This window comes from Balaenoptera borealis (assembly GCF_965194805.1).
Source record: "Balaenoptera borealis genome assembly, chromosome: 1".
Taxonomy (NCBI): Eukaryota; Metazoa; Chordata; class Mammalia; order Artiodactyla; family Balaenopteridae; genus Balaenoptera; species Balaenoptera borealis.
In genome coordinates, this window is record NC_138860.1 from 99,315,928 (window position 1) to 99,341,410 (window position 25,483).

The 25,483-nt window shown below is 40.3% G+C and overlaps 1 protein-coding gene across 7 annotated transcripts in view; it reads right to left on the reverse strand.

Annotated features, from left to right (window-relative positions):
* EEIG2 (EEIG family member 2) overlaps window positions 1-25,107 on the reverse strand; it is a 121,752-nt gene extending 96,645 nt beyond the window's left edge. For 6 of the 7 annotated variants that reach the window (XR_014242473.1, XM_082384781.1, XM_082384776.1 and 3 more), the window contains exon 1: window positions 18,647-25,107. Coding sequence is in view for 6 of the 7 variants with exons in the window: in XM_082384781.1 (XP_082240907.1) it covers window positions 18,647-19,404 (758 nt within the window). In the remaining variant the exon portion in view is untranslated. The remainder of the gene's footprint in view (window positions 1-18,646) is intronic. The other variant, XM_082384780.1, reaches the window with a different exon arrangement.
* Window positions 25,108-25,483: the final 376 nt, after the last annotated feature.

Sequence of the window (25,483 nt, forward strand, 5' to 3'; positions counted from 1 at the left end):
TTATGTTTAAACACCAGCACTAGAGAATTCCCAGAAATTGCTATTGAAATGTGGCTGCAGTCTATGAACAAGGAAATATACAAAATTGTAACTAGAAAGAAAATGTCACTAAATGAGTTCACTCTAATGCTATGTTAGTGATGATTCACTATGATGAAATGAAGCAAACATGTAAAGTCCAAAATCAGTACTATGGGTAGTTCATTATTTCATTAAGATAAAATAAGTCTTGGGTGTAAGCTAATTTCTAAGCCACAGTGCTTGGAAATAGCATTTGATTAGGAAAGGCCTAAGAATTTCTTCTGAAACCAGTAAACAGGTTTCAGGACAGAACAAAATATTTTTCTTTAAGACAAAAGAAAGACTTTCAATCATGGGTTTGTTTTTAATATTTGTATTCCTGTTTTCTCTTACACTATTCCTTTGCCCCAACCTATAATCATGTTCAAATCTCTATCCTAAAAATAAAAACATAAAATTGTTTGCTCCTGATTTCCCCATTTTAACTAATTCTCCTTTTCTCCTTCTCTTCATTAACAAACTTTGCAAAAGAACAATTACACACAATGCTTCTGCTGCTTTACCACCTGCTCACTCCCTAACCCCTTGGAACCTGGTTTCTACTCCTATGACTCCAATGAAACTACTCTCTCAAGTTCATCACTGGACAGTCACATGCAAAAGAATGAAACTGGACCACTACCTTAATCCATACACAAAAATTAACTCAAAGTGAATTAAACTGAATGTAAGATCTGAATCCATAAAACTTACTGAGGAAAACATAGGTGGTAAGCCCCTTGTCATTGGTCTTGCCCCTGATTTTTTGTATTTAACACCAAAAGCAAAGGCAACAAAAGCAAAAATAAGCAAGTGGGACTACATCAAACTAAAAAGCTTCTGCACATCAAAGGGAACCATCAACAAAATGAAAGAGCAACCTACTGAATGGGAGAAAATATTTACAAATCATATATCTGATAAGAGGTTGATATCTAAAATATATTAAGAATTCATACAACTCAACAGCAAAAAACAAACAATCCAATTTAAAAATGGGCAGAGTATCTCAATGGACATTCTTCCAAAGACATACAGATGGCCAACAGGTACACAAAAAGGTGCTCAACATCACTATTCATCAGGGAAATGCAAATCAAAACCACAATGAGATATCACCTTACACCTGTTAGAATGGCTATCATCAAAAAGACAAGAAATAAGTGTTGGTGAGGATGTTGAAAAAGGAGAACCCTTGGGCACTGTTGGTGAGAAAGTAAATTGGTGGAGCCACTATGGAAAATAGTGAGATGTTCTTCAAAAACTCAAAAACAGAACTACCATATGATTCAGCAATTCCATTTCTGGGTGTTTATCTGGGGAGGGGGAAGAAAAGGAAACACTAACTCTGGAAGATATCTGCATCCCCCACACCCCATGTTCACTGCAGCATTATTTACAATAGCCAAGATATGGAAGCAACCTATGTGTCCATCGATGGATGAATGGACAAAGAAAATGTGAGATACCTACACACCCACACCCACACACAATGGAATATTATTCAGTCATGAATAAGAATATTGCCATTTTCGACAACATGGATGGACCTTAAGGGCATTATGCTAAGTGAAACAAGTCAGAGACATATGGACAAATAGTGCATGATCTCACTGATATGTGGGTGGGTGAAATGGGTAAAGGGGGTCAAAAGGTACAAACTTCCAGTTATAAAATAAATGTCATGAGGTCATGGTGACTACAGTTAATAATACTGTATTGCATATTTGAAAGCTACTAAGAGAGTAGATCTTAAAAGTTCTCATCCCAAGAAAAAAAATATTTTTTTGTAACTATGTATGGTGATGGATGTTAACTAGACTGATTGTGGTGACCATTTCGCAGCATACAAAGATACTGAATTATCATGTTGTACATCTAAAACTAATATAATGTTGTATGTCAATTATGCCTCAATAATTAAAAAAAAAAAAGTTCACCAAAGACTTGTCGATTGTCCAATAAAGAGAGCAGGTCTCACACCATTCCATCTCTCCACTCTATGGCAGGGCTGAACACCCTACCCCCCGTCAAGTTTTTTTCTTGTTTAGCTTCTGTGATGCCAAATTCTCTCCAGTGTTTTGGTCTCATTTTTCTTAATTATGACTTCTTCTACCAAGGTTCTATCCTCTGACCCTTGCATTTTGTTCTATATGCTATCCTGGGCTTTAATTATCTTGTCCATGTGGATTATCTTAAGATCTAGGTATGAAAGAAATCCTGACTACCATGCTCAGTTTAAGATATAAACTCAGAGCTGCCTACCACACATCATCACAGACCTTGCTTGCACCTCACATTCAAATATTCACAGGAAAGAGCTCAGTATTGGCAAGAGAAGGAATAAATTGAAAAAATAGGAATATCTAATAAAACAGAGGAATTATTACTTAACTTACAGTACATTCATGAAAGAATATTACGTATGGCATTATCAGAATAACATGCTGACGTGTTTAATAACACGGAAAATGCGTATATTATAATGTTCAGAAGAAAAAAGCAGGATAAAAATGGATTGGAAGAAACTGGAAAGGACTATTTCAAAATGTTAACAGTAATTGTCTCTGATAGGTAACATTTTCTTCTTCGTAATTTTATGTATTTTCCAAATGCTCTACAGTGATCTTGAATTAATTTTAGAATCAGAAAATAAGAGGGATTCAAGGTCATATTGCCTACAAAATAAAACCTGGTCTTCAAGAATGGCATCCAAGGCCTGCCAAAATCTGGCCCCCAGTGCAGTCTTGTCCTTAACTATAGGCCCCAAACATTCTCTGTTCCGCTCCACCACCTAGCCACCAAGTTCTCAACACCGTCCACTTTTATGGTTCGGTATTCCTGTTTATCAGGTCTGTTTTTCTCCTACCCCAAAGCAGGACATATTGACCCTGAACATCTTTGATCCCTAACCCATAATACAGAGTGGGAGGCAATGCTCAAAATTTTCTGTTGGATTAGCTAAGAAAGAAAAATTCTACAAGTCTTTTATCCAACTCTTAATGAATATTAATGGTAGCAATAATAAACATAAAATTATCTAAAACAACTTGCTAAAATATCACACGATAAAGACTGCTATTGACTATAAATTGTCACAAAAATTAAGAATTCTTAACAGAATTTAGATAATGTAAAATCTGATCCTGAAAATTTGGACTTTACAAAAATAATAGCCACTATACAGATTATGTTACACTTGTTTTATAACTCACGTTCATTCTAAAATATACAGAGAAGAGAATAAACACCAAGGAAAATAATTTCATAAAATAAAGACTGAAGTGGAGACTTCCCTGGTGGCACAGTGGTTGAGAATCCGCCTGCCAATGCAGGGGACACGGGTTCAAGCCCTGGTCCGGGAAGATCCCACATGCCGCGGAGCAACTAAGCCCGTGCGCCACAACTACTGAAGCCCGCGAGCCACAACTACTGAGCCCACGTGCCTAGAGCCCGTGCTCCGCAACAAGAGAAGCCACTGCAATGAGAAGCCCACGCACCACAACGAAGAACAGCCCCCTCTTGCAGCAATTAGAGAAAGCCCGTGTGCAGCAACGAAGACCCAACACAGCCTAAATAAATAAATAAATAAATTTATTTAAAGAAAAAAAAGAACTGAAGTGAAAAATAATAGAAATAGTTCAAATGCCTGGAACAGTGCCTAGCACATAGTAGGCACTCAAAAGATATTTGTTAAATAAAAGAATAAACTGGTATAGAAAATTATCCAAGGAGTTAATTAGATTGGCTAATGGAGTTTTGTCAGAAAATGCTTTTTTAGATAGCCTTATTGAAATATAATTCACATACTATACAATTCACCCATTTAAAATGTACAACTCAATGGTTTTTAATATATTCACGGAGTGCGAAACCACCACCACAGTCAATCTGAGAACATCTCTTCATCACCTCCAAAAAAAATCTCATACCATGAGTAGTCACTCCCCATTTCCCTCCAACCTCCCAATCCTAGGCAACCACTAATCTATTTTCTGTCTCTGTAGACTTTGCCTATTCTGGACATTTCATATAAATGGAATCATAAAATATGTGGTCTTTTGTGACTGGCTTCTTTCCCTTAGCATGAAGTTTTAAAGTTTCATCCATGCTGTAGCATGTATCAGTACTTTCTTTCTTTGTATTGGCAAAATATTCCACTGTATGGATATTCCACATTTTATTTACCCATTCCTCAGCTGACAGACAATGGGGTTGTCTCGGATTTTTGGTTATTATAAATAATGCTATGAAAATTCATGTACAGTTTGAACAACATGGTTTTGAACCACACGGGTCCACTAATACACGGATTTTTTTTCAATTGTAAATACTACAGTACTACACAATCCGTGGCTGGTTGAATCCTCGAATGTGGAACCACAGATACAGAATTTCTGATAAGGAGGGCCGACTAAGATAAGTGGACTTGACTGCATGGAGAGTCGGCGTGTAATAGGGAAGAACAAATCTGACTCAGATTTATTCCTTTTGCTTTAACCTTTGTGCTCTGTTGCCTGTGCTTAGTCATGCTGGCTCTGAACCTTTTGTAAAAGAATGTTGCCTATAGTCTGAAATATACAGGATAGCCTATACTCAGGGCTCTGACCTTTAAGAGTCCATTCATACAGAGATAAAAAGTTGTAGAACAGAGAATAATATTTGTTTTGTTGCAGGTTTACAGGAAGATCCTGACCTGACCTACCCAGACAGCTGCAAGAACAAAGGATTCCTTCACCAAGAAGTCTGCAACAACTAACCACGCTCCTCCCTCACTTTGCCTTTAAATGGTCCTGAAATAAACCTTTCTCTGCTCCAAATGCTCCGAAGTCTGACTTTTCAGTTTGTTTGGCCTCACTGTGCGTCAGGCAAGTGCTCCTACCCGCCACCCCTGTGTTGTTCAAGTGTTAATTGAACAAGTTTTTGTGTTGATATGTTTTCATTTCTTTTGGGGTATATTAGTGGAATTGCCAGACCATATGGTAACTGTTTAACATCTGAGGAATTGCCAGTCTGTTTTCTAAACAGTTGCAGTAGAAAATGCTTTCTAATGAAGATACAGTATTGATGTACCACTCTTAAAAATAGTTTTTGATAATAAACACAAGTCAAAACATTATCAGGGTCAAAATGTCTGACATTTTCATCCCATTTCCCCCCTACTGGTTAAATCCTACTAATCTTTCAAAGCTCAGCTCACATGCCGCCTCTTCCAAGGAGTCTTCCCTACTTTCTCAGAATTAATAGCTCCATTCCTCCTTTCAACTGCCATAACAATTTTATTTGTACACTTACTATATACAGCCTTTGTCACTCTGCCCTATATTGCATTTAATATATGTTAGTATTTCCCAATAAAGTGCAGGCTCCTGGATGGTAAAAAATATATTTTATAACAATGTTTACAGTAATGATTATTGTGAAGAATATATCATTTGAGATCATGAAAAGAGCTCATGCAAAAGATGTAAGTAAGCATCATACATACTGTTTTCACAGAACAAACTTATCTTCAAGGTACTATATTTAATAAAAGATAAACTAGAGATAATTTTATCAATAAATGCTGACATTTGTTGATGAGCAACAAATAAGATATATCTCAAGACATATAATGAGCAAAAATAATGACTTAAATAAGCAGAAACACAAGTAGGGGGAAAAAAGAGGGACTTTCTTAAAACTGTTAAATAAAAATTAATTACCAAATAAGCCAATATGTCTATATTTTGTTAAATCATATTAGTTGGTAGAATGACTGAACGGACTCATCAATGCTCATTTTGCCCTGAATTTGCAGAAAATTCAGGGCAAAATGTCTCTAAATTACGAAGTTAAAAAAAAGGAAAACTTTCAGGACTTCCCTGGTGGCACAGTGGTTAAGAATCCGTCTGCCAATGCAGGGAACACGGGCTCGAGCCCTGGTCTGGGAAGATCCCACATGCTGCGGAGCAACTAAGCCCATGCACCACAACTACTGAGCCTGCGCTCTAGAGCCCGCAAGCCACAACTACTGAGCCCCTGTGCCGCAACTACTGAAGCCTGTGCACCTAGAGCCCGTGCTCCACAACAAGAGAAGCCACGGCAATGAGAAGCCCTCGCACTGCAATGAAGAGTAGCCCCCGCTTGCCACAACTAGGGAAAGCCTGCACACAGCAACGAAGACCCAATGCAGCCAAAAATAAAATAAATAAAATAAATAAATTTTTAAAAAAAGAGAGAGAAAACTTTCTTTTTAATACTAATTCACTTTACTTGAATATATTAACATGTAAATAATTGGCTTGGCCTAATAAAAATTGGGGGAAGAGTGTAAGATATTTATTCATTTTTAATAATTGTGGAAAAATATAACAAAATTTACTATCTCAGCCATTTTCAAGTGCACAGTTCAACAGCTTCAAGTACATTCATATTGTTGTGCACCAAATCTCCAAGAACCCCTTTCATATTGTAAAACTGAAACTCTGTACCCACTGAACAACAACTCCCCAATGCTCCCTCCCCTCAGCCCCTGGCAACCATCATTTTACTTTCTATCTCTGTGAATTTGACCACTCTAGGTAGCACATATAAGTGGAATCACACAGTGAATGGTAGGTGAATGGATAAAGTATGGTACATCCAGATAACAGAATATTATTCAGTGTGAAAAAGAAACGAGCTATCAAGCCATGAAGACATGGGAGAAATCTAAATGTATATTACTAAGTGAAAGAAGCCTATCTACTGAAGATGGCTACCTACTGTATGATTCCAACTATATGACATCGTGGAAAAGGCAAAACTATGGAGACAGTAAAAATAACAGTAGTTGCCTGGGGTTAGGGGGAGGGAGGGGTGAATAAGTTGCACCCAGAAGATTTTTATGGCACCGAAACTATTCTGTATGACACTATAATGGTGGGTACACGTCATTATACATTTGTCACAGCCTATAGGATATATAACACCAAGAGTGAACCCTAATGCAAACCACAGACTTTGGGTGATAATGATGTGTCAATGTAGGTTCATCAATTGTAGCAAATGTACCACTCTGGTGTGGGATGTTAATAACAGGGGAGGCTCTGTGTGTGTGTGTACACACACACAGGCAGGGGTACATGGGAACTCTCTGTGCTTTCATTCAATTTTGCTGCTAACCTAATACTGCTCTAAAAGTAAAGTTTATTAAAAAAAAAAAAAAAAAAGGGAGAGAGGGTGTGTAGAAGTGCCCTCAGAGAATTCAGTGAAGGACTCAGAGAAGTGGGAGGGTAAAGTGGAGAAGAAAGTTCTTGGAAGCCAAGATAGGCAAGTTTCAAGAAACAGGTAATGATCACAGAATTCTGAATAGAGCACAAAGGCACACATGAGAAAATAATGACTAGATATTAGAATGGCTGATGATATGAGCAAGGACAGTTTCCGCTGAGTGGTGGGGTGGAAGTCAGAGTATGAGTTTGAGGGGAGAGGAGGAATGTTTAAGAGACAGCAAATGCAGATCATTCTTTCATAAAGTTTGGATCAGAACTGTACAGAGAGAGAGAAAGGGAAGTGAGATGGATATGGGATCAAAGATAGGGAAATGGGTTGGCACTGAACAGAAAGAAGGATATTTTGTTCTCCAAAATGAGTGTGAAAAGATTAGTGAGGATGAAGATTAAATTTGTAGGTGGAGGGTGTGAGACAGAAAGAGACACCGCCGATAAAAGGAGGCAAGGACTCCTAGGAAGTGAAAGGCATGACTTAACATGATCTCATTCTTGCTCTCCTAGAAGTAGCAGCTGGAGAACCTGTCTTGTATTACCTGCGCCTTAGATATGACACCATATTATTTTATATCCATATTGGAAATCTTAAGGCCATTCAGTTCTATGTACACTTTTCATCCCTGTAATCCACAGGAAAAGACTATAGTGCAAGTCCTGGTCACCTATTCTCCCTAAATCTCCAGACTGCTCTTTCCTACAGTTCTTTTCTTCCTCACCCTGATTTATTCTTCTGTTGCTGCTCTCTTTCCCAACTCATTCTACCACACCACCTGAAACCCTGGTTCCAGGGTTGAACAAACTCTACATTCTCAACCTCTTCACCTAACAGTCTACTCACTGCCTAAGTGAAACCTGGCTAGCTCGTGAGCACACTACTTGTGTTGAAGCTCTATAGGGGGTAGTGTTCTCCACCCCCATCTCCCACAGGAGGCAGCGATGGCATTTTCCTAACTCCTCAGTGCCACTTACAGGCTGTTAACTCTTTTACTTTCAGCTTGAGGCACATGACATATGGCTATGTCACACTCTTCTTCTCCTAGTTAATGTCACACAGAAGTACCTTTCCCTCTCTCTCTCTCTCTCTCTCTTCACTCCATCACCTGCAATCATACTGGCTATTTTAACACCATGCAAATAACCTAACACCCTAGACCCAGAGTTCTTTGCCCTATGCCTATCTTCATACCATTTCAGTAACACCTATACCCTGGACCTTGCCTACTCTCTAGACTTTCACTAGAAAAAGATGCAGGAACATGCATGTTGCCATCACTAAAATTCATGTTCTAAATTTCAGTTAGGCCTTGTCTTTGGTCAGCTGCTTCTCTCATTCCTTATAGAAGCTTTTCTGATTTTTTATCATTATCCTCATATCCCTCACTTCATCTTTTTTGGCTCCTACTGAGAAAGCTAAGGTCATTGGATGAGAATTCTCTTAAATTCCAGCCCTATCTAAGCTAACCTACTAACTTTGCATAAGTCACTCCTTTGCTCTTGGTTCCCTAGATGCTTGAGTATCCAAGCAAGCCCAGACTCCGCGAAATGACCACTCTCTCCTGCTCTTTATGTGGCAGCAGTAATACACCACTATACTCACAGTACTTCCAGCACACACCATGCTGCTGTTCCTTGCCGCTGTGTGTACTGTTCCTTCTACTGTTCCATCTCCTTCTCCAGCTAGACTTTTTTCGAAACCTTGCTAAAAAATTATCTTCCATGACACTTCCCCTGACCCACCCCCTCCGAAAAAAAAAAAAACCAGTTAAACACTTCTTCCTACCTTTTCTTGTATTTATTTCTACTACTGTAAATTTTACACTGCATGGAAAATTTTTATAGGTAATTAAAAGAACAAATTTGGGTGAAATGAATGATAGAAACAAGAAGTACAGTAATTGGGGCTTCCCTGGCAGCGCAGTGGTTGAGAGTCTGCCTGCCAATGCAGGGGACACGGGTTCGAGCCCTGGTCTGGGAAGATACCACATGCCACGGAGCAACTAGGCCCGTGAGCCACAATTACTGAGCCTGCGCATCTGGAGCTTGTGCTCCGCAACAAGAGAGGCCGCGATAGTGAGAGGCCGGCGCACTGCGATGAAGAGTGGTCCCCACTTGCCATAATTAGAGAAAGCCCTCGCACAGAAACGAAGACCCAACACAGCCATAAATAAATAAATAAATAAATAAATGGATTATCACGTTTAAAAAAAAAAAAGAAGTACAGTAATTGAGTAAGAGGTGAAATCATAGTAGGCACGATGAAAAAAGATTTCATTCATTCAACAAACAACGAATATTTATTAAGGACATAGTGCGTGAAGTAAGCGTTGGAGGAAAGCAGTAGGTGGATTGTAGGTTGGGACAGATGTGGGCATAAAGCTGATGAGACATTTGCTCTAGATCTTGAAGAATGCTTGGAATTTCAATCAACTAAAAGAATGATAAAGAAGAGGTGGAAATAGGAGAGAGTAACAAGGAGACAGAAATGCACACATATTTGGCTAATATAAACTGACCAGTCTTGGCTAAAATGGGAGGTTTAGAAAGAGCAGTATTAGGAAATAAAATTGAAAGCTTAATCATAGAAAACCTAGAGTTAGCAAGGGCCTTAAGAATCACCTAGGTCACCCATCCTTCTAATGAAGGATAACATTCCTGACAAATGGACAAGGTAGCCTATTCACTAAGTACCGTCTTCTTTTAAATGTTACAGATTATCTTTTCTGTTATTATACTGAATAGAAACATGTCATCTTTAACATTTCCCCACTGGTCCTGTTCTCTCCTCTGATGTACCCAGGGTAAGTCTATTCCCTCTTTATGGGACAGTCTTTCAAATATCTTTCATTTAATTGATGTGTGATCTTGAACAAATTGTGTTGCTTTTCTGCAGATCAACTTTCTCTTCTCTAAAAGAGAGGAGTGGCAGAGGCTAACGGTCCTCTGATAACCGTCTTCCCCTTCTCTTTATCGTAATTGAATCTTTTGCTGGGCACATGGACAGCCAGCAAAGACGACATTTCTCATCCTTCCTTGGGGCTGGATGTTTCCTCATGCTCAAGTTCTGGTCAACAGGCTGTGAGCAAAAAGGACCGCCCCTTCCCCTTTCCTCCTTCGCAGTGGCTGGAATTCGGACGCGGGGTGAGCCAACTTAGTCTCTGGGGATGAGAACAAGATCTGGTTGGGCATAACAGAGCAACCAGATAGAGAGTCAGGGCCCCTGATAACCTGACGGGTCAGAGCCACCACATCAGCTTGGGCTTTATATGTGAGAGAAATAAATTTCTACCTAGTTTAAGCCACTTGTTATTTTTCAAATATATGTGTTACAGAACTTGATCTCTATCCTAACCCAACAGGAGGTAACACATCTATAAAAAGGATTTTGTAATACATAAAATTAGGAATGTAAAATATATATGTATACATGCTCAATTTTTAGTATTTGAACACCATCATCTTCCCTTGAGACTCACCCCAGTCTCCTGTTATGAACACAATTCGGGATTCCTCAGAATCTTAATACAGTTCCCTGCATCTCTACTTGATAATATCCCTCAAAGGGTGACACCCCAAACTGAACATTAATTCTTTATAAGCTGTGTACATAGAACAGCATATACTTCCCCATATGACTTCCCCATGTATATAATTTGGGAATCTCTGTGTATTTGTCATTCTTAGCAAAGCTACAACAGATCCTTTCTCCAAATATCTGCATTCTTTCAATAAATATTTATAAACTGCCTAGTGTGCAAGGCTTAGACATACAATAGTGACTATTAACTTACTAGTGTAAAACGGCATTAATAACAGTTTTACAAGGTACAACAATCCAGTAATGAAACAATTTTGAGGACTTACAACTGGAAAGTCACACCTTGAAAAAAACAGTACGTGCATGAGTTCTATGTTTCTCATCTTTCATATACAATAACTTTGGGCAAATCTAAAGGGGCCAGGTCTAATGACTTGTTTAGTGGTGTCACACATTGGAATCAGTTTTCTGAGACTAGCATGCAGAAAAAGTCATACTATATATATTTATCTACTGTTTTGTTAAAACATAAGAATGAGAAAACATGTAACATAAAATTTGAGAGGCAACAGAGTTTTGTGATTAAGAGCGTACCCTGGAGGGCTTCCCTGGTGGCGCAGTGGTTGAGAGTCTGCCTGCTAATGCAGGGGACACGGGTTCAAGCCCTGGTCTGGGAGGATCCCACATGCCGCGGAGCATCTAGGCCCGTGAGCCACAACTACTGAGCCTGCGCGTCTGGAGCCTGTGCCCCGCAACGGGAGGGGCCGCGATAGTGAAAGGCCCGCGCACCGCGATGAAGAGCGGTCCCCGCACCGCGATGAAGAGTGGCCCCCACTTGCCGCAACTAGAGAAAGCCCTCGCACGAACCGAAGACCCAACACAGCCAAAAATAAAATAAAATAAATAAATATATTAAAAAAAAAAAAAAAAAAAAGAGCATACCCTGGAGCCAGACTGCCTCCCTGCCCTGCCACTTACTAGCTGTGTTACCTTTCAGCACCTCTTTGGGCTCCTGTTTCCTCCGGTATAAAATGAGAGTGATAGCAGTAGTAATAATAGTGATAATGTAATAATAGTACCTTCCTCCTAGGATTATTTTGAGGCTGTAAAGGCTTAGAAAAGTTCCTGACACATGGGCAAAGTGCTAGCTACTTTTTAAAAAGTACTAGCTCAATTAAGTGTTAGCTACCATTTTTATAGCTATTATAATAATGTTAATAGATGACCTCATTTCTGGTCAGGGTATAAATAATTTTGTGCCATATGGTCAAACAGCATTATTTTTTGTATTTGCTACTTATTAGTAATTTTTTCATCTTAAAAAAGTCAATTTAATGTATCAAAGGGCAAGTTAATAATATACATATATCAAAAGCCTTAAAACTGCCCTTTGACTCAATAATTCCATTTCTAAGTGTGAATCCTAAAAAAATAACAATGATGCGCACATCTTTAAGGATGCTCAATTTAGTGTGTTGATAAAAATGTTAATAAAAAAGAAAGCAAAGAAGAAAGACTATTTCAAAAGGGGCTTTGTTCAGCAAACCATGGAAATCCATACAATGGAATAGTATGCATCTATTAAAAATAAGTCTGTAAATGAATACTTAATGATATGGGAAGATACAGTAAATGAAAAAAAAATAAGTATAGTATGATCCCACTTTGGTTTTTTTAAAAAAAGTATGTGATAAGTGTGTGTGGAGGGTGTGTGTGTATATATATGTGTGTGTACGGATCAATAAAGACTCCAAGGTTATACATCAAAATAATAATAGTGATTATCTCTAGCTGCTTCATTTATATGCAATTTCTGTTCTTTTTGCTTTTCTATTTTGTAAGCTTTCCACATGAATATGTGTTATTTTTGCAATAAGGAAAAAAGTTACTAAAAAGAAGTACGCAATGTGCAGTGAACTAAAATCTTGAAAACATGAAGATACTCTGGCCAAAGAGAAAAAAATGCCTTCAACTTGTTCACAAAGTAAAAGATCCAACACAGATATGCTCATAAGCTTCCCAGATACTCCTTGAATTCACATGTGGTTTTCTGCCACAAGCTCATGTGAAACTTAGAAAAGTATTTAGCTATGAGCACAAAAAAAGATGAAAAAAATAAAGCAAACTTGGAAATCCTAAAAAAAACAGGAAAATTTTCTCATTATATTTCTTTATTAAAGCAGACCAGAAATTATTAAACTTGTTCTTAGTAAACCTCTAAAGTGATTTGAATGCTTTTACAAAGGAAGAGTGCTCTGAAAAGATTTTAATGTAACATTATGTCTTTTTGAAAGGTCTTCAAAAATATTTTATTAGGCAATAATTTGGCTTCAGTTTATTAGATTATCATAATCATACAATGTATTTTCTGAGTGTTTTATTAACTATCGTATGTAAAAATCTGACCTCTTTAATAACATTTATTACATATAAATACCTTTTTTTTAACATCTTTATTGAAGTATAATTGCTTTACATCGTTGTGTTAGTTTCTGCTGTATAACAAAGTGAATCAGCTATATGTATACGTATATCCCCATATCCCCTCCCTCTTGCGTCTCCCTCCCACCCTCCCTATCCCATCCCTCTAGGTGGTCACAAAGCACCAAGCTGATCTCCCTGTGCTATTCGGTTGCGTCCCACTAGCTATCTATTTTACATTTGGTAGTGTATATAAGTCAATGCCACCCTCTCCCTTCGTCCCAGCTTACACATCCCCCTCCCCGTGTCCTCAAATCCATTTTCTATGTCTGCGTCTTTATTCCTGTCCTGCCCCTAAGTTCTTAAGAACCATTTTTTTTTTTAGATTCCATATATATGTGTTAGCATACGGTATACAAATAAATACCTTTTAAGTCTTTATTTTTTTTCTAACATCTTCACTGGATACACCTTCCCAGGAGAAACTGGATCCTTCTAAGATTAATTTTCATTAATAATCTTTAAAAGGGCAAAACAGTGTAAGGAAATTTTAGATGAAAAATCCTGTAAGCAGGCTTACTTACAATAGACCAGAACTAAGAAATCCACAGTAAATATGTCTCCAACTGCTTATCAGGCTGTCACTAAATGTAGTATGTTAAACATATAACTGACCTCCTTGTATCTCCCCAACGATATGTATATTCCCCTTGCAAAACAAAACAAAGATTCTTCCTGACTTCTTTACTCTGTCATGTCATCAAGGCATCTGTCATAGCATTTTCATTTCATCACTTACTTCCATGAGAAGCCTCCAAGTTCAGGTTCTTATTCACTTCTGCCTGGGTTATTTTAATAGACTCCTAATTTGTCTCCTCATTTCTAATCTATCCCCATTTGAATCCAAACAGCATCAGCCCACCAGCCAGCTTAAACACCACTTTAATTACATTACAACCTAGCGCAAGAATCTTAGATTGACTTTTTTTTTTTAACATCTTTATTGGAGTAATTAGATTGACCTTTATCCTATAAGCAGTGGAAAGTAAGTCTTTATAATTGCATTCAATGTCTCTATCTTCTGCTAGAAGTTTAATGTGAACTGTCTCAGCAGTCAAGCTGATCTGTCAACAACTCCTATTGCCAACTTGCTCAGTCAGTTCTCCCACCCACACTTCGTTGTCAACGCCACTTCATCCTTCCAGCATGCACAACTGAAAAGCTGATGTGGTTTTCAGTAACCTTTACAGCTGTAAACAAACTCTTTACCTTCAGAATTTCAACAACACTCACATATTGTGTGACCCACTGATTAGGCACTAAATCATACTGTCTCCTATCACCAAGCAATTATCCATGTATGATCTAATTTCATTAAGTAGAGGTAATTGCCTTATAGGCCTTTATATTTGTTGTACTTACATTTGTTGCCCTTGACAGGAAGCTAGAAACTTGGTAAATGCTCAATTAATATTTGGTAAACAATGAATGATCTTCATCTTTAGTTTTTGCACAAAACAAAATATATTTAAATATATTTATAATTTGCTATGTACCTCCCAGGCTTTTCTTTAACAAAATGAATTATTCTTTTACGTAGGTTCATGCATCAGCAGTCCCCACAACCACCCCCAGGTTCAGTGATCCATTAGGAGGACTCACAGGACTCAGCATAGAGTCATATCCATGTCTAAGATGTATCGTACAGGTACTATAGCAAAACGATACAAGGCAGAATCAGCAAAGGAGAAAGGGGCACAGAACAAAGTCCTCAGAAACCAAGTGCAAGCTTCCAAGAGTTCTTTCTCAGTGGAGTCATCCAGAACACAATTTCTCCAACATCAAATTGTGACAACACATGTGTCTACCAAGGAAACTCATTAGAGATGCAGTACCTAAGGGTACCCTCCCCCCACATAGGCACCTCCGGGCTGGTCACGTAGGCACCCTCTGCCTAGAATAGGCCAAAATTCCAGACTCCCAGAATGTATTCAGCACAAATCACACTGTAGTCTAGGCACAATGAGCCACTCTAAAGTTTGATGTCAGTGTAGGCAACTGCTGAACATTCAGGTTCCCAGATGCCAGCAAAAACACTGTAAACAGGACTTTCTCAGGAAACCCATCTTGGGCCTGCTAGTTAACCCTTTTCTGTGTAGTTCATTGCATATTTTTATGGGAGAAATGTTAAGTGTTAACTATATTTGATTTATGAGAGGTACAGGTGATTTTTTAAAAAATTAAAATCTAGCATTTATTTAGAGATGCACTGCCTAGACTGGTACCCAAGAATGAAAAGTTACGCCAATTTTTTTTTTAAACACTTAAATGCCTTTAAAAATTTTTTTTTTATTGGGGTATAGTTGCTTTATTTTTTTACTTTTTTAAAGATTTAATTTTATTTATTTTTGGATGTGTTGGGTCTTCGTTGCTGCACGTGGGCTTTCTCTAGTTGCGGCGAGTGGGGGCTACTCTTCGTTGCGGTGTGCAGGCTTCTCATTGCGGTGGCTTCTCTTGCTGCGGAGCACGGGCTCTAGGCATGTGGGCTTCAGTAGTTGCGGCACACAGGCTCAGCAGTTGTGGCTCGCGGGCTCTAGAGTGCAGGCTCAGTAGTTGTGGCCCACGGGCTTAGTTGCTCTGCGGCATGTGGGATCTTCCCGGACCAGGGATCAAACCCGTGTCCCCTGCAATGGCAGGTGGATTCTTACCCACTGCGCCACTGGGGAAGTCCCAGAATAGTTTCTTTACAAAGTTGTGTTAGTTTCTGCTGTACAGCGAAGTGAATCAGCTACATGTATACATATATCCCCTCGTTTTTGGATTTCCTTCCCATTTAGGTCACCACAGAGCACTAAGTAGAGTTCCCTGTGCTATACAGCAGGTTCTCATTAGTTATCTATTTTATACATATTAGTGTATATATGTCAATCCCAATCTCCCAGTTCATCCCACCTCCCCTTTCCCCCCTTGGTGTCCATACGTTTGTTCTCTACATTTCTGCCTTAAGTTATGCAATTTTTAAATAATTCACATCCTTAGGTATTTCTGGTTTTCTTTCTTTTTTCTTCTAAAATGAGGTATCTTTTTGAAATCAATACTTTCATAGTTGCCAGGAGAAAAAAATTAAGTATAACATGTAAAGGAAACAAACTCTTTCAGACAAGCTCCTTGTCTTCTTTTTAAATGTCAGTTGGTGCCAGAGCACTGTGGTAGCTGTTTTAGATGCATCGTCTTACTAAGTCCTCACAACACCCCCATAAGCCAGTGATGGTTTCTATTTTATAGATGGAAGCTTGGAGAGGCTAAGTAACCGACCCAGGTTTGCCATGGTGGAGCTAGGATTTAGGTTCAGATCCACCTCATTCCAAAATATTGGTCTTAGCTTTACACCAACTACCTGTACCTAATAAGGAACATGCTCCTTCTTATGAATCACTTCCCTCCAAACTATATGGGTGTTGTTTGGTTGGTTATACAGAGCACTATTCTTAACCTAACTGACTTTGATTAAAGTCACATTTTAGTTGGAAGAAAAAGGGGTAAATTTAATACAGGATACTCTGCTTTTTCCTTTCCAATCTTGAAAATTCCAAATCAAATTACACCCCTTGCTTGTGAAAACCATTGGGAAGCTCCCTCTTCAGCACAACACACAATTTTCTCCTTTACATAGCCTCAATCTGCTTGAAATTAGAGAGACCTGTATTAGAATTTTGGCATTTCACCTACCAGATGTGGGGACCTTGGGAAAGTTAGTTATGCTGAATCTCAGTTTATTCATCTACAAAATGGGGATCCCTACCTCATAGGCTTGCTATGAGAATTAAATATGATATTTAAAGGGTTTAGCCTATACCTATTTGCTGAATAAATGACTGTGCAACACCAGAATAACTGATTTACAAGCAAGCCAAACCAATAATCTGAGGGAGAAAGGAGGGAGCAGGGAAGTACCCTGACCACCAGGTGTCACCACTGGCCCAGGAGAGCTGGTCTAACTGCCAGAGTGGTGGGTGGGACTTTGCCACAGAACAGGGTAAGACTGTCATTTGCACCTACAGAACATTCAAGAATTGGCTTTGGACTTCAGCACCTTAAGAGCTGGTACAATATTTGCTCAACCATTCTGAGTTACAGTGTTCTCTTACCAATGTGTTAAAAATGACTGTGTAGATGTGTCATCATAGTTTAATCTAAAAAACTCTACTCAGCTGATCTTTTTTTTTTTTTTTTTTTTCAAATTCTGAGAATCAGTATTGCTTCATACGTCCTTTGCTTTGGCCAACTAGACATTTACAGTTTTTGGCTCTCATAGGCTTCAATATTGCCACTGCGGACAATTTTCTGGTCCCAATTCCACAACCCATGGACATTATTTCGTTTACATTATTAATAGGGATGACAGATAAAAGGAAAGCAGAATATTTTTTAGGGTAAAAATGAAGTGCATGAACAGCACATCTAAGCAAAATAAGCATTTAACTATGAGCCTTATTCCTTGATCTCAGGAACTTAAAAGTTCATTTTTTAAAATTCCGCAAATTTTCTCTTTTCTTAAGGAACATTTACCCCTAGGAGAGATCTGTCAACCTACAAATACCCCTGAAATGACTCAAGGAACACTACCACTCCTGACTTCATTCTGTAACCTGCCAACGACACTCCCTGAGAGTGCCCAGGGGCTCATTCCAAAATGAGAGCAGGGCCTGGGCTCTCCTTCTGGTTCTAAGTCCTCTCCACTGAGAGCCACTAGCGGTCACCTCAAGACGGGTAATTCAGTTTGTGTTAGGGCGTAACTGGACACGCAGCTCTGAGATGAGGCACAAACTGTTGTCCTGTCTGTGCCAGGGAACACTTGACTCAAGCCTGACCAGGCCTACCCCGGCCTCATCCTGGACTCCAGCGCCCTCCAGTAACCAACACGGAGAAGAAGAAAGGCTAAAAGCAAAGGCTTCGGTTTAGAGCGGGCGCTCTTGGAACTCGAGCAGTTTGGGTTATTTTTGTTTTAACAACAGCTCAAGTTCCACTTTGCATCTCACAAATACGGAAAGGTCTGAAGAGAAACCAGAAGCATCCTCTCCCTTCTGACCATCGCTCCCATTCCAAGAGAATTTAGGAGGGAAGAGCAGATACCAGGAACCATCTGGAATCACGAGCACAGGTGGCTTACCCCAGCCGAGAACCCATTTGCGAAGCACTTTGTGCAGATCGATACACTCCTGACCGATCTCAGACGGGTCCCTAGAGAAAGAAGAGCTCACGAGGCTGGCCGCCCTCCTGGAGCAAATGGGCCACGGAAAGAGATGCTGCCCATCCAACAAGCCCCTGCGGGGCAGGCGAGGGCGCAGCTGCTCGGGAGCAGCGACCGGCGCGTTACCTGGGGGACTCGGCGGTGAAGCTGCCGCCGTCCAGCAGCCGCATCTTGCAGAAGAGGACCCCGTTGACGAAGGGCACCGAGGAGAGCTCCTCGAGCTCGAAGTCCACCTTAAACTTAAACTTCTTCTTCTTCATCATCATGAGAGCCAGACGCCGGCGAGCGGGGTGCGGGGGCGGCCCCAAGGGGCGCGCGGGCCGGCGCCGCCGCTTCAACTCGGCCGAGCCGCGGCCCCGCCCAGCCCCATGGCCGGGGCTGCGAGCTGCGCGTGGGGGCGCCGCCGGGACCGGTGCCGCCGCCGCCGCCGCCTCCTCTCGCGGCAGCCCGGGCCGGAGCGCGGCGGCTGCCGCGGCGCGGACCCCGCCCACCCACGGGGAGCGGTCGTGCTGCAGCTCGCCTGAGCGGTGGGCGCCCTTTCGGTGTGCAGCTTGCAACCGCCGCCACCGCCCGTCTGGGAGGAGGGGAGGCGAAGCTCCAGGGAACCGCCGCTGCCGCTGCCGCCGCCTCCTCAGCGCCTCGGGGTCGGAGGCGCCCCCAGCGGCAGCGGCCAGCAGCGCACTGCCGGGCGGAAGCGGGAGGGCGGGCGTGGAGGTTCGGGGCGTTAGGGCGTCACGCCTCTCTGGGGTTAAAAAAAGACAAATCCTACCAAAAACGAACTTCCTTCTACAGCTTCCTCTCCGCCTTTCTTTCAGTTTTTGCTCCGCCCTCTTTCTTCCCCTTCCCCTCCACTGATATTGTTTTCCCTTGGGTTTGAGAGTCATGGGTTAATAGGGTTAATCAGAATCTCCACGACGTTGTTTTCGTCAAATTGAAATCCTAAAACTAAAATTTCTTTTAGGTACTCTAAATTCATGTGCCTCCTAATATAAAACGAGGAAGGACAAGGAAAGGATTAATATGTGTTGAGGACTCAGGCACTGTGCTGCTACAGGCGTTTTCTCTTGTTTCTTCTTTAATTCCTGTCACCCAGGATAAAAGAGTACAGACGGGATGAAAATAGTACCTTCCTTGCTAAAATTTGTCTGTCTATACCGGGAACTGAAAAGCCTAAAAATAGTCTCCATAGATGCATAGCAATTACCTGCCCTCTATAGGCAGGTAGGTGTATGTTGTTACAATGTATGTTGCCTACTTGGTTACATAATGTTCGTGTTTTCAGTATGAGTTATAACCCTCTCCGTAATCTCTCTGAAAGGCTGCCGTCGAAGAGATTCTCGTTCCCAGTTCACTCATTTATTCATGCATTCATTCACAAAATTTTTTTAATCGCCTAAAATGTTAGTCATTGTCTAGACCCAATGATTTATTTTAAAAAACTGCAAAAAACAGAAAAACCCTGACCTCAAGAGTTTTACGATTTAGTGAGAGAGACATATACAAATCTGTCGTTAAAAAACAAACCTAGCATGTGTGTTTGTTTAGAATGAAGAAGCAGTTTGTCTCGAACTCAGAAGAAGCGGCAATTAATTGAAGTTAACCAGTGTTCTAAATTTCAAAGAATGAATAGGATTTGGGACAAGGTGGGGTGTGGGAGGAGGGGAGGTGTTCCAGGTGGAGGAAATGAAGGTAAAGACCCAGGGACAGAGTTTAGGAGTTTGGAGCTGGGGGTTTGGTAGTGAATATAGCTGGTTGGCCAGCAGGACAAGGGGAAGAGGCAGTGAGAAGAGTTAAACGGGACTTTGAGGTTTGTAAGTTGGAAAACTAGTTGGATGGCTGGAAGCAGGAGGAGGGCAGGTTGGAAATGGAAGCGATAATGAACCTTTATTTGAACTGTGAGACATCCAGGGAGAGAAGGGCAGCCTTAGCTCAGGGGAGAGATTAAGACTGAATATATGCTTTTGGGATTTAGAGCATTTTCCCTGATGGCTGAAGTCCCAAGAATGGATAAAAATGAGTTACAATGAAGAATATTTAATGGGTAGATGGAGGAAGAGGAGCTTATGAAGGCGCCTGAGAACAAACAGAGAAAGAGGAGATCAAGGAAGATAAATGGCCTGGAAGCCAAGAAAGAGTTTTAATCATTTAACATTCGTATTTATTAATACCTACTGTGTGCCAGGCACTGTGCTGGGGACTAGAGATACAAATGAACAAGACACACAGGGGCTTATAATACAGATACGCAAGCAGATCAGTTAGAGAGGGAGAGAGAGAGGTAGGTCTATGATCTATGGAGAGTAGAGGAGGGTAGTCTGTATTGCTGTGGAGCAATCCTGGAGGATTTGGACTGAAAAGAAGCTATTAAATTGAAGTTCTGGGAGGTCATTGGTAATCTTGGCAAGAGAAACCTCCATAAAAGGTGATGACAAAGTAAGATTAAAATGGTCTTGTAAGCAGATAGGGTAGGGGGTCCCTGGAGAAAAAGAACCAGGCATGGTTTTCTTGACATAAGAGAAGCCATTTTTGGCCTAAGCCATTTTGGGATCTAAGCCTGGAGACAATAATTGCCCTTGAACAGGTGTCAGTAATTAATGATCTTAAGGGAAGTGAGGGAATGCAGGAACAAAGGGAAAGCAGTCAAGTAACAATAGTTCAGCAATAAAACAGAGTCCCAGTTCCTCCTCAAGGGATATAACATTACAATCTGATACTTATTTTTGAGTTCTGCAGGAACTAAGGCCCCTCACCCAGGTGGAGGAAGGTAACTACATGCTGAGACCCCAGACTGATCAGAACCTAAGGAATGATGACTTTTTCTGGCTTTGACCAACTAAAGCCTGGGCTCTGTCCACCTTTGCCCCAATTCTATGCTGAATTCTCATCTGTTCCAGCCCCTTCATGAATATGCATGTATCCTTAGCTTAAAATTTCCCCAGTTTTGCTGTTGGGGAGATACTGCTTTGCGAAAGAGCCCCAGTGTTCTCCTTACTTGTTGCAAGTAATAAATCCTTCCTTCTCTTTGTGTCTTTTGGCTCAACACCCACCAAGAGCAAACCCAGTTTTGGGGTAACAATCTGGGAAGTGAATGGTAGGTAGTCATGAGGGGTAGGTGACTAAATTTTTTTTTCTGATTTTTGTCAGTGAATGAAAAGAGAAAGGACAGTAGTTAGAGGAGGAGGGTTCAAGCTTTTTCAATGACATTCAGGAACTATCCAAGATTTACTGAGTGCCTAATATGTGCCAAGCACCTTGATAAGTCCTAGAGATCTAAGATGCAGTCTCTGTGCGGAATCTTAGGGTCTATCGGAGGACACAGGTAAGTAAGCAGGCAGTTGTGGTGCAGTGTAACATTGAATTCTATCTTGACATGACAGTGGGTGAATAGAGGCTGCTGGGGGAATACAATGCATTTAACTAGGATAAGTAGGGTTGTGGAAAACTTTCTGGACTTATGTCTGAATGGCGAGAGTGGGGTGGAGAGCAGTCTCCAAGAAGAAGGTACTGCGTGTGCAAAGGCTCAGAGGAAGAGAGACCATGTTGCAGGAGGAACTGAAAGTAGTTCAGTCTGGCTGCAACTTAGAGTGGGGTGTGGTGACGTGGATATAATAGGGAGCCATTGAAGTTTTAAAACAGGAATGATCTACTCAGATTTGAAGTATATAAAGATCTCCAGCTTCAGTACAACTGAAGGAAGGGAGTCTGGTATTCTTTTTTTAGACTCGTGGTTTGATTATTAAACAGCGTGTATGAGTCAAGGTCCAGGCAAGAAACAGACATCATACTCAAAGTGTTTAAATGAGGAAATTTTAATGAAAAGATTCTTTACAGAACTGCAGAGCAAGGAACCCATAGTCTGGTGGGGAGTTGAAAGGAAGGGGGATAAATATCCTGACCTGTCTCACCTCCTGCTTTCTGATCTCCTGCTGGTAACTCGCATGATCTAAAACCAACCAAAGCGAGAGGGCAAAGGAACCTGGAAGATGCAGCTGGTAGAGGATGGCCTCCTGAGGCACAGAAGGGTGGAGAGTGATGGAGTTTAGGGGACAGAAAGCTACCAGCGCACACCTGATTCAGCCAGGGTTCCCTGTAGAAACCTGAAACAAAGGGATATCAGTCAGGCAATTCAGTGCTTCTGAAACCTTTGGAAGGGCTGGTAGAGTAGAAGTCAACAGACTACTGAATTCAAGTCACATCATTTGTGGAGAACATTATCAGATGCCACTAATATCTGGTCCTTCTTTACTCCTTGGGCATAATGGGAGTTTACATTTCCCAATCCCCTTGCAGTTCAGTAGGGCCATGTGACTAGCTCTACCCAATAAAATGTGAGAAGTAACATGTCATTTCCAGGATGAGACAGTGACAAGCTTTTGAGCAGTTCTCTAGACTTTCTCTTCCCTGCTACAATTATCATGGAGGAAACCTTGTGTTAAGATGTGGTAGCCACAAGATTGAAGGAGCCCAGATCACTGAGTCAGCCCCTGGAGGACAATGCCCACAGCAGCAATAAACTTTTGTCCCCCAGTTTTAATGAGATATAATTGACACGTAACATTGTATTAGTCCAGGATATACAACATAATGATTTGATATAGGTATACATTGTGAAATGATTACCATAATAAGTTTAGTTAACATCAATCACCTCACATGGTTACAAATTTTGTGCGTTCGTGATGAGAACTTTTAAGATCTACTTTCTTAGCAACTTTCAAATACACAATACAGTAAATCTATAGTCACCATACTGTACATTACATCCCCAGAACTTATTTCTCTTATAAGTGGAAGTTTGTACCTCTTGAACCCCCTTCACCCATTTTGCCTAGCCCTCCATTCCCTGCCTCTGTCATCTACCAATCTGTTCTCTGTATCTGTGGGTTTTTTTTAGTTTTCACATATAAGTGAGATCATATGGTATATGTCTTTCTCTGTCTGACTTATTTCATTTAGCATAATGCCCTCAGTGTTCATCCATGTTGCTGCAAATAGCAAAATGTCCTTCTTTTATATGGTTGAGTTATATCTATACATAACATTTTCTTTATCCGTTCATCCATTGGTGGACACTTAGTTTCTTTCTATGAGTTGGCTATTATAAATAATGCTGCAATGAACACGTGAGTGCAGATATCTCTTGAGGATGGTGATTTTCTTTCCTTCGAGTATATTCCCAGAAGTGGGCTTGCTGGATCTTACGGTAGATCTATTTTTAATTTTTTGAGGAAACTCCATACTGTTTTCTGAAGTGGCTGTATCAATTTACATTCCCACCAACTGTGTACAAGGGTTCCCTTTTCTCTACATCCTCATCAGCACTTGTTATTTCTTTTCTTATTGATAATAGCCATTCTAATAAGTGTGAGGTGATATTTCAGTGTGGTTTTGATTTGCATTTCCCTGATGATTAGTGATGATGAGCACCTTTTCATGTACCTGTTGGCCACGTGTATGTCTTCTTTGGAAAAATGTCTATTTGATTCCTCTGCCCACTGTTTTTTTTGGCCGTGCCTCGCACCTTGCGAGATCTTAGTTCCCCGACCAGGGATTGAAACCAGTCCCCAGCAGTGAAAGCACTGAGTCCTAACCACTGGACTGCCAGGGAATTCTCCCTCTGCCCATTTTAAAATTGGATTTTTGTTGTTGTTGTTGTTTGCTATTGAGTTGTATGAGTTCTTTATATATTTTGGATATTGACACCTTATCAGATATATGATTTGCAAATATTTTCTCCCATTCCGTAGGTTGCCTTTTCATTTTGTTGATGGTTTCCTTTGCTGTGCATGCAGTTAACTTTTGTCAGTGAGAAAGAAACTTTTGTTGTATTAAGCCACTGAGGTTTGGGGGATTGCTTTTTACTAAAGCGTTAGGCTAGCCTATTCTGACTAATTTACAATGTAGCTGGGATGAGAAACTGACAATAGGACACTGCTGCTGCTGTTGCCACCACCATGGAGCCCGTATGAAGGGTCTAGATGCCACAAACATGTCATCACACCTTGCTTGCAAGGTGCTCTGTACTTCAAAGAAAAGGAAATAAGATTGAAAAAGCTTTTGAGTACCCACTTGCCACAGCAGCTGGAAGATAGCCTGAATTTCACTTGCACCTATTTTTTTCGTAAGTGCATCTATTTGGCTGACCTTATTTGCATCTAGAATTCAAGTGGCAAGGGAGTCTGAGGAATATAATTTTTAGCTTTCCAACTTCTTCAAATAGAATAATGGAATGGAAATTGAGGCAGCAGATCTAAATATCTACCCCAATACCTATAATAAATTTCCTCAAAGGCAGGGATGGTTTGCTAATCATCTTTGTATCTCTTGTATGTAGCCCAATACCTGGCATTAGTGGTATTCAATAAGTGTTTCTTGAAATGATATGAATTTATGGACCAATCCTAAGTGCTTTACTTCTCAGGTAAAACAATAAAGGTGCTAGTCATGTGCTAAGACTACTTGTATCAGAGATTTGACAGATCTTATAGTACCCCCTACTGTGAGAAGGAAGTATAAGTGGTCTCCAGCTAAGAGGAGTGGGCAGAAGGGAAAGTAACCATACCAAACAGTTAGAGAATAGTTATGTAAGTTAAAGTTAGGTTCAGCTCCAAATAAAAGAAAACTTAAAACAACGGTGGCTTAAATATGACAGAAGCTCATTTCTTTCTTTCTTTTTTTTTTTTTTAATGTCTGAAACATTTATATTAACATATTTCCATACATATTTCCATACATATTTCCATACAAATACAAATATAAGATTTTTAGAAATTTCATGTAATGTCTGAAACATTTATATTAACATATTTCCATACAAATAACCCAATGAAAGTTTAGTATTAGTTGTTTTGTTTGTTTGTTTTTTTATACTGCAGGTTCTTATTAGGCATCAATTTTATACACATCAGTGTATACATGTCAATCCCAATCGCCCAATTCAGCACACCACCATCCCCACCCCAC